General features: G+C 42.0%; 1 protein-coding gene across 2 annotated transcripts in view; it reads right to left on the bottom strand.

The window, feature by feature from the left end:
- The window catches only part of adgrv1 (adhesion G protein-coupled receptor V1), a 113,177-nt gene that overhangs the window by 69,566 nt on the left and 29,958 nt on the right, over positions 1-13,653 (bottom strand). For both annotated transcript variants that reach the window (XM_044369112.1, XM_044369120.1), the window contains 24 exons: positions 11,474-11,847; positions 10,556-10,735; positions 9,883-10,063; positions 9,475-9,668; positions 9,199-9,328; positions 8,803-8,883; positions 7,575-7,714; positions 7,094-7,459; positions 6,607-6,850; positions 6,285-6,500; positions 5,978-6,193; positions 5,614-5,858; positions 5,330-5,511; positions 4,708-5,206; positions 4,268-4,577; positions 3,788-3,997; positions 3,133-3,263; positions 2,805-2,904; positions 2,470-2,649; positions 2,142-2,305; positions 1,619-1,706; positions 560-638; positions 323-461; positions 60-201 (listed from right to left, as the gene is read on the bottom strand). In XM_044369112.1, coding sequence (XP_044225047.1) covers positions 60-201; positions 323-461; positions 560-638; positions 1,619-1,706; positions 2,142-2,305; positions 2,470-2,649; positions 2,805-2,904; positions 3,133-3,263; positions 3,788-3,997; positions 4,268-4,577; positions 4,708-5,206; positions 5,330-5,511; positions 5,614-5,858; positions 5,978-6,193; positions 6,285-6,500; positions 6,607-6,850; positions 7,094-7,459; positions 7,575-7,714; positions 8,803-8,883; positions 9,199-9,328; positions 9,475-9,668; positions 9,883-10,063; positions 10,556-10,735; positions 11,474-11,847 — 4,791 coding nt within the window. The remainder of the gene's footprint in view (positions 1-59; positions 202-322; positions 462-559; positions 639-1,618; positions 1,707-2,141; positions 2,306-2,469; positions 2,650-2,804; positions 2,905-3,132; positions 3,264-3,787; positions 3,998-4,267; positions 4,578-4,707; positions 5,207-5,329; positions 5,512-5,613; positions 5,859-5,977; positions 6,194-6,284; positions 6,501-6,606; positions 6,851-7,093; positions 7,460-7,574; positions 7,715-8,802; positions 8,884-9,198; positions 9,329-9,474; positions 9,669-9,882; positions 10,064-10,555; positions 10,736-11,473; positions 11,848-13,653) is intronic.

Raw genomic sequence — 13,653 nt, 5'->3', positions numbered from 1 at the left:
TGATTCTACTGCACTGAAAATTTCCCAAATTCTATTCTATTCTATTCTGCTCTATTTACCTGTAGTATTGGTGCCCAATTGCAGCCCAGGGGAAGGCTCGGACATGATCAGCTGGAATCTTTCAGCTCCCTCTGGAATGTCGTCATCAATGATCTGCACTTCTACAAACTTATGCCTTTCGCCATCAACAAAATGAAGCATCTGGGTGGACAGAAGGATTTTCAGTTGAAAAAAATCATACTACTACAAATATTACACAGTGCATGATATTCCATGTTAGTGTGTAAGTGTGGGTCTCTGATTGTGTGTGTGAATGGCTGACCATTTCGCTGGTGTTGTAGTCCAGTCCTTGCTGAGCCTCGAGGTTCTGAGCGTAGAAGAAAAGAGAGACATTTCCATATGTCCCTTTGTTCCTGTAGGCCACTAGAGTCAGCACCCCTATCGATTCATTCACTTCAAACCTGGAAACCACAAACATATTTGTATGGGAAAAAAACATTCTAATTACAGCATGTGTAAATCAATATAAGAAATCTGTTAATCATAGGTGCTTTCTTACATGGTGTTTGTCCATTCAATGACTCCTCTAATTCCATCATTAGCAGCAATGCTGACCTCTGCCACCAAACCCTGAGTGTCTAGGGGAAAAAAAAAAACACTTAGCACTAGCAACGGCACTGGCACTGACTTTAGGGCTATAGCTGCAGTGCAAGCTCCAACAGCAAGTTGTGCAAGATCAAACTCTAGAGGATCTAATTTTTCTCATGCCACATTTGAGCAAAGGATTACAGCTAAGAAGCGTCTTCTGTAAGTGGCTTGGGAGGTTGAGCAGCCAAGTCTTTTGGGTGGACTGATTTATGACCCCCTGAATAGTCTTCTCCCATTCACTCTATGGCCAAGGTACTGGGAGGCCAGCTATGGGTTTAGTTTGGCTTTCTCTCACCTCACCACACAGTGCTACTCGGCTCCCACCAAATCCCCAGGCTTCCTCAATCATGGAAAGCATCAATCTCACCATCCAAGCCACATAATGACTGCTGCCAAAAGAACGGCCGTGTGTTTACTGTGCGTCTCCAGGCAGAAGGCCGATAGTATTCTGGGAGTCTCCAAGTCCTGCTCAGCCCATAGTATTCTGTCTACTCATCACTTTCTAAAGTTACTCATTCATAAATTGGACTGTGGTTTGCATTATGCAAAAACAGTAGCAGTAACTACCAAAGCTCTGTCATGGCGCACTTTGACAGTCAACTACAATGTTGTAATTCAATGTACAATACAAGACTATTGTACATCAGGCTACATGGCATTTTAGGCAAAGCTTGTGAGCATATGAAAGTGTATTTTACCTGGCAATGTGCAATACACTACCTCTACTCATCAAACAGAGCAAAGTGATGTAGAATTGGGATAAATTATAGGAAGAAAAGGAAGAAAGTAAATTCACAAATTTCACTAGAGAACTAAAGAAGATGCTGAATACATCAGAAAAATAAAACTAACAGGGAGAGACAATGAGGATAATCTATTAAGATCTTTACTCGTAATTTGCTGCAGTAATGGCACAAAGTAATTCAATAATCAGTACAGATCAGATTTAAGCTGCTTAACTGCTCTATACCTAGTTGGGGAACAGTGGCAAGGGTTGTGATGAGTACTGCTGATGTAATGTTGACCAGGAAGAACTCCTGCAACTCTGGAATGTCGTCCTGGTAAAACAAAGGGAAATGAAAAGCTTAAAATTCAACATTCAAACAAATCTGCTTCAACTGAGTAGAGCTTGCATAACATAAGAGCTTATCTTGGCAGAGATCAAATCATTTCCAACCCCACAAACAATGCAGGTAACACTAATAGCAGTCAGCACAAAAATGCCATGTCTCAATGTTTTCTTAATATCAGACTGATGGTGGAGCAATGGTTAAAATTTGCTGCTTCTTGATTGATGATGCTTTCCCCTACTGCTTTCCCCTCAATAAGCAAAGCAATAAAGAATTGTAAATGATGAAGTATAGTGGAAAGATAAATCATGCCACAATGGTATGTTAAAAATCCATCTTTTCTCATATATCACCTTAGCTAACAAGTTTGATGGACAGACCAATTAAAGAATAGAATAAATAGAAGACGGTCACAGTCTTTACCTCCAGTATGGTGACAGGAATGGCAACAGAAGTCTGTCCATCCTGAAGGATCACAAAACCAGTTCCAGAGACAAAGTCTTGTCCCGGGTCAGCGAGAGCACCCTCTACCTGGGATAAGTCCTGTAGAGAACCTCTGATAACCTCATAGGTGATATTCACAGCTCCTGGATGAAAACATTTAGGCATAATATCAGCTAAAAAAGCCAAGGATTCAAATATGTATATAATCAACAAATTAGTGATTAGCAGTTAAATGGAATAAATCTAATTCACAGGGAACTTATTCATTCCTACTACACATTTTTGTCTTTACACTCAGCCCACTGACCTGAAGCTCCAAACTCCCTGTTGATGTAGATGTTAATAGTTCGGTCCTGTTCTTCTGTGGACACCCTGAGGGATGATGGGGCAATGCTCAGTATCCCATAGGGTACATCGCTGGTGTCAACAGTAAGCACTGCCTCTCTGCCCTGAACATCAAGGACAGCATGGCCGGTCACCGCAACACCTGTGTCAGGAAAATGTCAATCTGTGTAAGAATTCTGATTAGGGTTATTTTGAGGTACTTGTGGTTTTATTAGAAAATATAGCTCATGTGTATCATAATACAATAAGCTAATGCATGATTATCAACCACAGAGGTACTAAGAGCAGATGTGTTACCAAAAGTTTGTATGTTGGACAAGGAAACTTTGTATTCGTCTTTGTCCTCTGGTGTGGCATCATCAAGAAGCTGTAGGTCAATGGTGTCATTCAGCTTTCCCTGTAGGAGATACATAATAAAATACATAGTTCCTGCTGTAGATACCAAACCACAGTTTATAACAATTTAAATTACGAACAATGATCAACAATCAACAACAATGACAACATGCTGGTATATGCCATTGTCTGCATTGCTACAGTGCACAACTGAACTGGCCCTTTGTACACATTTCTGTAACCGTGCTGTCACAACAAACTGTAAAATGATCTCCATCCAGTATTTTACCTCAGCAAAGAAAAGCCTCCCTGAGGTTTTGGTGAAAGTCCGGTCTACCAGGGACCCTTGTATAGTCCAGTCCACAGTGACATTACCCAGACCTGGAGCTGTCCTCAAAACTAACAAGGACAGCTTCTCACCTGTAATACAAAATATGACACAGTCAGCCCCAACGTTCGATGCAAAACCAGGAGTGGTCTTCTTTTCTCCTTTTCATTAACTGTGAGTGAAATTTATGCATAATCAGAATAGGATAGTGCAGTACATGAGAAGCCTTTCCAAAGCTTTAACTCCCAAAGCTTTGCAGATACTCATTTTATGAGTTTAAATTATAAGTGAAGATAATGTAAAAAGGTTTTCTTATAGATCCAGGTAAAGACAGTTGAGGGTCTCTAATTGTATGGATTATACTCAGTGAGACGTCAACTGCTCATGCATACATAATTTCCTGATAATGACAGACAGCCACAGGGACCACCTGTTGCTGCAAGCTGCCATTGCTATGAGTGTATTCCCTTACCTTTGCACTCACACATAATTAGGACACATCTCTAGTGACAATGGAAAAAGGTTTGAAATACAATGTATGGGTGTGATAATGGACATACATGATGTATATTGTACATCCAAACAAACTTACAAAGCATCAAAAATAACTACGCACCCTCTCTGGCGATGACAGAACGTGAGGATGGATGGAGTCCTACTATCCCAGCCACATTATCATTAGCCAGTATCACTATGGTTACAGTATCAGAGCTGGGCAGGATTCGACTTCCTCCCTCCGTATTGACAAGACCAATCATGAGGCTCTCGTTGTCCTCTGGTTCAATATCATCTCTGATTACTATCTCTATTGTCTTCTTCAGATCACCTGTAGACACAGAGGATAAAGTATGTGGAACATGGTTAAGAGTACATGCTAGGATCTTTCAATTCTCCTGACTATTAGATAAATGAAAGCAAACACATTTAAATGTCATGTGAAGAATTCCAAGATACATGGACCAATGGTGAAGGTTTAATTAGGACATTGTCCCAAGTAACTACTTCTAAGGAGTTGAAATGCATTTTTTTAAATATAATTCTTCATAGAGAATTATAAAAGTGCATGCTTTTGCTCATCAGTGAGTGATCCACCTACCATTAAAAACCAGAGTCCCTCCAGTCCCTGTGAAGTCAGCATCCGGTGTGGCTTTCCCTCCAACAAACCTCCACTCTACAGTGACAGCCCCTACATTTCCTCCCCTCCTTTCTACAACCAGGGGCACCACAACCATAGGTTCTTCTCGAACCTCTAGATAGAGCCCCTCGTTAGTGGCGTTGGAGCTGAGGCTGTATATCAAAAATATGCCAAATGCATCGCCATTCATCCCTATAGTCACCACAGCTTTGTCTGGCTGGCCAATCGAGGGCAGGTTCTTCTGTGCCACCGTCAGATTCATCAGCTCGACCTTCAAACAACACATGGTTATATGTTTTATTTGTTATACAATTTGCTGTAACCTTGAATAAACTTGAATAGAATGTGTGTAAGAAACCATTAATATTGAGCAATACACTGTACATATTATTGGATTTTACCTTTAAGATCTTTATGGAGAAACTCTCGGCCATTTCAGGGAATTTATCAGTCAAAATTTGGACTGTGAGGTTGGCGACCCCTGAACCATCCTCCATGAAGGCACTTTGAGCTGTCACAGGGGTGTAATCACTCCCTGCCACAGCCTGGGCACTGAACAGGACTGCGGCTGCAGTGACATTTTTTACGTAAGTCATAACCTGGGATTTTGTGGTCAGCTGGTCTGCCCCTGAAGTTACCCAAGTGCAGGATGGTGGGGTCACGGCTGATGAAAGAGAGAAGGCCTGGCAGGCATGCTCTCTCAGACATGCAGCAGCACATGCAGCCAGGGGGTCTCTCTGACCAGTGATGTTTATTGTCCTATGGGGGGCTGTGGATGGAACGCCTGGTTTTGGGGGTTCATAGTACATAAGCAGGTTCTGGCCCTCGGCCTGAGCTGAGCCAACAACATCAATCTCGGAGGTGCTGTACAGGATCTTTAAGCGACCAAAGTGACCCCCTCTGAAACGAAAGCAATGGTGATGATGGAAAAAAGACAGATGATAGGAAAAGGGGGGTTAGTGTAAGTAGTAAAAAACAGCAAAAAAACTATTTTTGCAGAAAAAAAAAAATCATCAAAAGTACCTCCTGTGGACACTAATATTGGCTCTATACACTCCTTCCAATGGCTCCTGAATGCGGTAAACAGACTGTTCAAAGAAGACTGTCCCATAGGGGTTGTCATTGGCAGGCACTATAATGTTAACAGATGTGTCAGCTCCAAGGTTTCCCCCATTACTGGCACCAGTAAGCTCTACCTTAATTATCTAGAAAAGACAGAAAGAGTTTATATACACTGCGACCTGTAAATACAGTAAATGTCCTAATTTAGACCATTCATATTGTTATGTTCAGTCTCAGTTCCTTACCTCAGTGATTTCAGGAACATCATCAGCTAAGACCTCCACTCGAAGTGTCTTCATGGTCTCTCCAGGAGCAAACCTCACTTCTCCTGATGTGGGTCGGATGTCCCCCACAGCTAGTTTACCATTGACAGTGGCCTGCCATTGAACTACCACTGTTCCAATAGTACCAGCATTACGGACTATAGGCAGCGTGACCTCAATGGAGCTAGATCCTGGTTCCTCTATGGTGACTGGGACAGCCTGGAAGACTAAGTAGAAATAAAACAAAGTCAAGAACTTGCTGAAGGACCCTGTAACTTATTGAAATCAAACCATAATACTGAAAACAGTATAATTGTGCATACAAGATGAAAAGACTGAAACTAACCAAAGGCACCAAAAGGGTCATCAGAAGGCAGTATGGTGATAATGGCACGTGTGAGCTCTCCCAGCAGAGCTCCTCCAGTGGTCTGGTTGAGCAGTTCAATAAGAAAGGTCTCCTCCAGCTCAGGGATCAGGTCATTGATGACATAGATGGGTACAGATTTACTGGACTCCCCCTCAAGAAGGACCACATCAGTGGAGGCTACGCTGTAGTCCTCACCTACAGGATGACACATATGCACACATGTATGAACATGGCAAACCTCTATACACACAAACTGTAGAGACAATTTACACTGCCCAACACTTACTGACTCTGGCGGTCAAAGGCACGGCTCTGAACTTGACAGATACGTCAGCAAAAATCCCCCCTACACGTGTGACGTTTATTATGGGACCAACATAGTGCTCAGCCACACTGACGGCAGAAGCTGACAGTTGAAGGATTCCAAAAGCATCGTCACTGGCCTCCACTATCACCTGGGCTACAATGTCTGTCTTGGGGCCCAGAGAAGGGGAACTGGAAACTGTAAGGGACAGTAAGAGGATATTTTATCAGTGTAGTGTAGTATGGTTGAAGTATCATTACATTTAAAATTACTTTTTCAGGTAAAATCTGTGTCAGTAGCTTACTGAGCCTCTCCTGCTCTCCTTTGATGAGTTGAACACCGATCAACTTCACAAACACTGACTCGTCTCTTTCTGGATCCTCATCATCCAGAATTCTGAGGGTGATGTTTGCTTCACTCTGATTGGCAAAGAACACGACGGAATCCAGGAGAGGAACAAAGTCCCGCCCCTCAGAGGCTCGGCCCACATCGGGGGTCATGTAAGGTGCCGGATCGGCCTCTTTTAGTGTCACGTACGTGACTCGCACCTGGGTAAATGAATATTGCAAAAATATAATTATATTATATAATTAATCCATAACAAGTGAGCATCTATCAATTTGGTTTAATTATTTATTCCAAGTCAAAGACACAGAATCATCATCTTAAAATTCACCTCAATAAAACATATCACATTATTTTATTAAAGAATGCTGCCAGTCACAGAATTGGCAGTAATTTCTATACTTCTACACCTATTCAGTTCATAAATCTTCTATAGTGGGACACACCCGTCCCATCAGGCCTCTCTGTCGCAGGATGGTAAGGGTGACGGTTGAGTCTGCTTCAGGAAGTGGGACGGGCGTCGTGACATTAGAAAATACAAAAACACCATAAGGATCGTCATTGGCGAGCACAGTCAGAGTAGCAGAAGTCTGGACACCCAGGCGACCGTGGGAGACGTTAACCAAGGACACGGTGAAACTCTTGTCCAGTTCAGGGATTTCATCCTGGGCAACTCTGATGGTGATGTTCTCTGATGTCTGACCTACACCAAAGGTGATGTTACCAAACCTGCTGACGAGTTCCCCCTCGGAGCTGGGATCAGCCTCCCAGAACAAAGTTACATTGGAAAGGTCACCAAAGGACCGATCCACCTGGGAGAGGAAAAAAAGATTTTGTATGATGATGAACATTACTGTATGTTATGCTGCATTTAAAAATAGTAACTAACTTTGTTCTCAGAGCAGTATCAACATCTTGACTACTGACCTGTAGGACCACAGAGCTACGTCCATCCTCAGGTTCTGTCCCGTTAACAGACAGGGAATCAGGACTGAACTGGAACACTCCGTGGGCATCATCAGAAGCAGCGATGGTCACTGTAATGTGGGAAGCAGCTCCCAAGCTGGCTACACACACACAATACAAGATACAATCCTGCGTTACTGTTAAGAGATATAGTTTGGATTTGCATTTTTAAGAGTGAAGTAAATGAAAAGTACCCAACGGCTAGAGAAGAGGGAATGGAAATGTGACACATCTTTCAATCAAATCAAGCTGCTGATTTTGAACAAGAAAGCTTAATAATATTAATAATAACAAAAATAATAATAAAAATACACACTTTCTTACCACTACATAAAGTGATATTATGTTCATGTGCATCAGACTGAAGTGTGTATGTGGAGGTTATTTCAGAGTGCCCAATTTAGTGTAAAGCACTTGGGTTTGCAACACGTCATGTGAACCACTTACCACTACTACCACTGCTGAAAGGCTATTTGCTTTTCCCATATCACTCTCTTTGGGTACCTCTCACAAGGGTCATAGTACAATGTAAATAGCACACACTATCAAACACACACATGCATGTGCACATACACATTCACAGCTGTGTGTGAATGTATATGCACTTAAGACTGCACTGGTAGATACTAACTATGATGTTGGTGGTGATTTTTGTGCACCATGTTTGAGCCAATTTGTATCTAAATTAATGGAAGACCAGTGTATTAGTTTGCCAATATACTGTGTTGATAATATATTTGAGAGTTGGTCAGTGGCATACTAACAACATGATCATGGTTTTATCTCTGCCCATGGTCAGTGTATACAATATGTTTATTATCATCTTATCAGTATCACTTATTTCACATGGCTGACCAGAGAAATCAATACAGTGGTTTGGGAATATTTCACTCAACAGCTTCAAGATTGGTTGTCCAATTCACCCACAAATTTCATTAATATAGGTTTCAGAGGAGACTTCCCCAGCTTTTATGGCCCAAATGTTCATATTGATCATTCTTATCTAAGTTTAGAGGTCAGATTTAAACATCAGATCCAAACAGTATTTGTCAGCAGCCACACATCACTTGGTTCCATGATAGAACTTGACTTTTAGATATACAACCTTGGGGAGTGAGAAATTATGTCGGTGTGGGAGTTGACGTAATACAGACGAGGAGTTCAGGGATTTAGGGAAGGGGAGACTTACCATGGTGTTGATAGGATGGAAGTAGGAAGTCAGAGTCACTCTCCCCACTACCACTTCCTTCACCATGCAGAAACTGATCCACTGATGTATCACACACCAGGATCACACAGGTGTCACACCAGGTTAGAATCAGACCAGAGGAGTAGGTATCAAAGGGCAAATAGGAAGGATGGTTGGTAGGTAGGTATGTGGGAAGCACGCAGGAGCACAGCACACAAACACACAAATCACAAAACACACAAAAACAGAAAGGCAGAATACAGGTTCACTTCAACTCTAAATCAGAGGATAGAAAATGGAAGGCTTCTAATAAAAATATAGTGAATTAAAGAAAAAGTGCAGATAAAGTAGTTCTAAAACACACTATCTATTAAAACACTATGTTGAATTTCTCACCTCCTCCATCAGCATTGTAGAGCTCTACTCTAAAAATCTTGTCCAGTTCAGGGACAGGATTGTCTATGATGGTGACAGTAATGAACTTCAACCTCTCCCCTGGAAGAAAGTCCAGCATGCCCTCTGAGTCCTGACAATGAAATACAGAAAAACAGGAATCAATCGAAGCTGCACGGCAGAAAGTTGAAAACTGGGGCCAAAAGTTAAAATCTCTACATTTATCAATAAGTCATCAGAATGGCATCAGTAAGATAGAAGACTTGAGGGAAAACTGACCTCATAGTCTTCAGGACTGGATGCTGTGAAGGGGGTGGTCCTGTATCCTACCATGACCCTTCCCAAAAGGCCTTGGGCCCTGGCCACAGGCAGACGGACTTGTCCATCTTCCTCATTAACAGTGACGTGGGCAGGTTCTAATGCTGGAGCAATCAACCCCTCCCCTGGAGGGCTAGGCTGAAACTGCAGCAGTCCTGGAAGAAAATGTGTTTGTGAGTTATAGTGATGATCAGAACAAAGGAGATGGGGGAGAAAAATGTGACGCATGAAGAAGGAGGGGGGAATAATTCACACAGCAGGGAGAAGTAGAGAGAAAGTTGTACTTATGTTCAGCTGACCGAATAAGCCACTTATCACAACATACTGCTAATAATCGCAACACTGTTTTTTAGATGTGTGAGTGAGTACCATAGGGGTGGTCGCTGGCTGTGACAGTGACAGTGTTAACAGAGTTGCTGGGGTCAATGCTTGCTCCGCTGGTGGGGGTGGAGCCTGGCTTCCCATCACCGGACTCTGCTGACACCAGTGTGATCTGAAAGGATTCTGCCAGCTCTGGGAGGTTGTCATCCAACACCAACAGGTTCAGCACCTAACAGAAAGATGCACATACAGTACATTTGTGTTATGTTTGACTCCAGGCTGTACATCAATCAGTCGCCATTAAATGCTTGATTTGTCATAACTAAGTCTCACAGAAAGTACATTATTTTTGTACAATGTGTTCATGGTGTGTGTGTTGTGTGCTGCAGGCTTAAAGACTAAGCTTAATCATCAGCTGACACCTGTTGACTCATCAGTAAATGCCAAACAAGCAACCACTAGGTGGGGCTGGTTGTCAAGTAACAATGCAATTAGGTGACTGTAAAATACTGCTGTTAAACTGGACATATAGTGTTTATTTGAAATCAATTAGCTGATGTGTAAATACAGTGCATGATAGGTGCATCACACTTGTTTTACCTACAATGTGACCGTTTTCTACGTGAACCTGGATTAACTCAGAGGGGTTTTCCTCAGCTCATATAAGGTCACATTAATTCATGTCCAACAGTTGAGTCACTCTCACACACAGTACCCACACCTCAGAGCGCTGTCCAGGCACAAAGAGCACAGCTCCAGTGGCATTAACAAAATCCTCATGGGCTGGCGTCCCGCTGTCCGAGATATCCAGTTGGGTAACAGTGTAGTTAATATAAACGTGGTCCAGAGATCCTCGCATACGCTCAATCACACAAGAAATGGTGGAACCCTCCTCAGTGGTCTAAGAGGACAAACAAGAGAATAAAAATGACAATATTGGAGGAAGTGATCAATACTGAATGCATTTTACTACAGTAATTTACTATAGTTATGCTTAACTGTTAATGGCTCTATCTAATTCCTGCACAGTAATAATGTGATTTAGAGAGTGGGCACCTGATAGCCCACATGCCTGTGCGTCTTTTTTATCCCCAAAGGGTCTTGTATATAAAGAGGAGTTCTGATGGAATGCCATCGCCAGCCCTGCCACCTGTTGTGCTGATGGAAATGAGGAACTAGATCTCCTGTTTCCAGTGCTGGAACTCCTGATCTACTTCTACAGGAATGCCCGAACTGGTAGACCTACTGCAGCCATACCAGCTGTCGCTCTACCTCTACCTACCATCCATCCAATCCAACTAAAAAGAGAGAGCACACTCTTGCTGCAGCCAAGCATGAAGACTGATGAAATATGCAGCAGGACAGGGACTGACAAACCAGTGGGTTCCCATTACATGTGTTTCTATGCATACGTTTTCTCTGTAAACACAACTGAGTGATGACACTGACAAATGCTACTATAATGGTGGTCATGTAGACTCAGACTCATTCAAAAGATACCTAATTTAACCTTGATTAACAGTCTGATTTACAATTTTAAAAATTCAGTTTGAACTTCAGTGTTTGTGAGGTGCTTAGATATGCTTAAAGCAGCAAGTATGTTCCACTAAAAACCACTCACTAAATACTGTGCACTTACATCAGGTATGCAGGCACCGGTGAATCCGAAAAGTCCATTGGCATTGTCACTCTTCATGATTCGTAATATGGCAGTGGGTCTGGGGAGGGGGAGGCGGGCTCCACCATGCACTGCCACCAGCTGAAGATAGAACACCTCCTCTCCCTCTTCCTCATTATCATCCCTGACTTCCACCACAAATGACTTCTGCCTCTCCTCCTGCCGGTACCGTAAGTAACCTGAGATGTTTCGCATGTCTGTTTTAGCAGGCTGGGTGTGAAGCTCGTGGATGTGGCTGCGGTTCAGTTTCGTCCTGTACAACCGAACATCCTGGAGAAGGCCTGTGTACCGCTGTTCACCCTCAGGATCTGATCCAATAAACACTGAAGCGGGTCCTGGAGTAGACATATCCAAAAACAGTGCACAATATTTTATACAACCAGCAGCTGGACATAGCATACGTAGCATATGAAATCACAGATGATATGACTGCCAAAATAAAGGAAACACTGACATTTAGTCGTAGATTAATGTGGTGCTGAGTGGGTCACAAACTGCTACATTAACTCGAAGTGTTTCGCAATTTTTGTGTGTGTGTGTGTATGTGTGTTGTATAATTCTCCTGGAGGACCCACATACAAACACATGCGCGCACACACACACACTTAAGAAAGGATGTACCCATTTTTGAAAATAACTTACATAATTCTAATTCTTGAATTGTTTGGATGCTCTAAAAGTCACAGGCTGACAAATAACACCAGTACATTTGCTATTATTTAATTTACATTCTCCTGGGATTCTGTGATTTAATATTTATCTATGAATTCATAAATTGGTTTGAGATCTGGTGTAATCATAGCAACATAGTATGAACTGCATAATTTTCACATGGATGAATATGACTTTTTTTGACCCAGAGGGAGACCTGTACTATTACAATAATAATAATCATATTATTGTTAATGGTGGAACTACTTTGGTTGCTATGGTTGGTGTATTAAGACCAAAAACAGAATCTTGATTAAGGCACCAAATGCTGTTAAGGTCTAGCCCTTTCTCATTACTCATTTATATACTTACACCTCACATGGCTATCGTTTTCTGTTCTTGTACAAAAAGGGACAAATGCAGGAAATCTGCCACAGTGAGCAAGTACAATGCCCTGACACAACGTGGTCCATCTGCAGGTTGAGTTGCCAGTAGCAGACAATAACACATGACATGACTACTGATTATGTATATATCTATGGTGATTGAAGTTAGCCAAAGAGCCATCAGGATATTTCGCCTCTGGGAGCTTTTGGTTCAATACAGGCTGTCACTATTGTCTCCATTAATTAGAGAGAAAAGGAAGAAAAGAAAATGCTGACTGATTCCCTTTCGCAGTAACAATATCCAGTAGTGCTGAGGCAAAGCGGTCACTCAAGCATCGCAGAGTCCCAGTAGTTCTGAACAATGAGGAAGCAACTGTGTGTGTGTGTGTGTGTGTGTGTGCACGTGAATGTGCATTAATGTGTGTGAGGGTGCATGCATCTATATGTTTGCAAGAAGACTTGTTTTCTTTCCATATGTGAACAATGAGAAGAGAAAAGAAAGAAGCTTGGACGGCCCCCCCATACAGTCACACATACAGTATGCCATGCACAAACACACTAACAGACACACACACACACACAAAATAATACTAGCTGATTCAAAAACTCACACATAGGCTGCCAATCACATCATAATTACAGAGACATGAGCATGATATTTGTGCCTCTCTGACACTGACCATGGTGCTGAAACAGCAGTAAACATAATAACCTGGATTTACAGGGCGAGAAAAGTCAAAGTCACAATTTGGCCTGAGTAGATTTTGTCCTTTGGGTTACAATTTGGCATAATAAATTGAATGTTAATGTAAAAAAGACTTTCAGACAAAATAATTTAAACACTCAATTTGTCATCAAAACATTTCATCTGTGAATGTGATCTGGTATCAGTACTTTGGTATAGAGTTTTCAAAGCAACATGAGTGAGGCAACTAACAGTGATGCACTGGGGCCCAATCTTTTATGCCCAAGTAGATGTCAAGGGGAACAAGCTAAAAGGTCATGACAACATATCGTAAACATAAATAAACTGTATTTACAAGAAAGAACAACAGACACAAGTTGAAAGTAACCAACAGGGATATGTCAGACAATCTACATACA

The sequence above is a fragment of the Thunnus albacares genome, chromosome 2, assembly GCF_914725855.1.
Source record: "Thunnus albacares chromosome 2, fThuAlb1.1, whole genome shotgun sequence".
NCBI classification, from domain to species: Eukaryota; Metazoa; Chordata; class Actinopteri; order Scombriformes; family Scombridae; genus Thunnus; species Thunnus albacares.
This window is presented reverse-complemented; position numbering and strand designations above follow the sequence as displayed.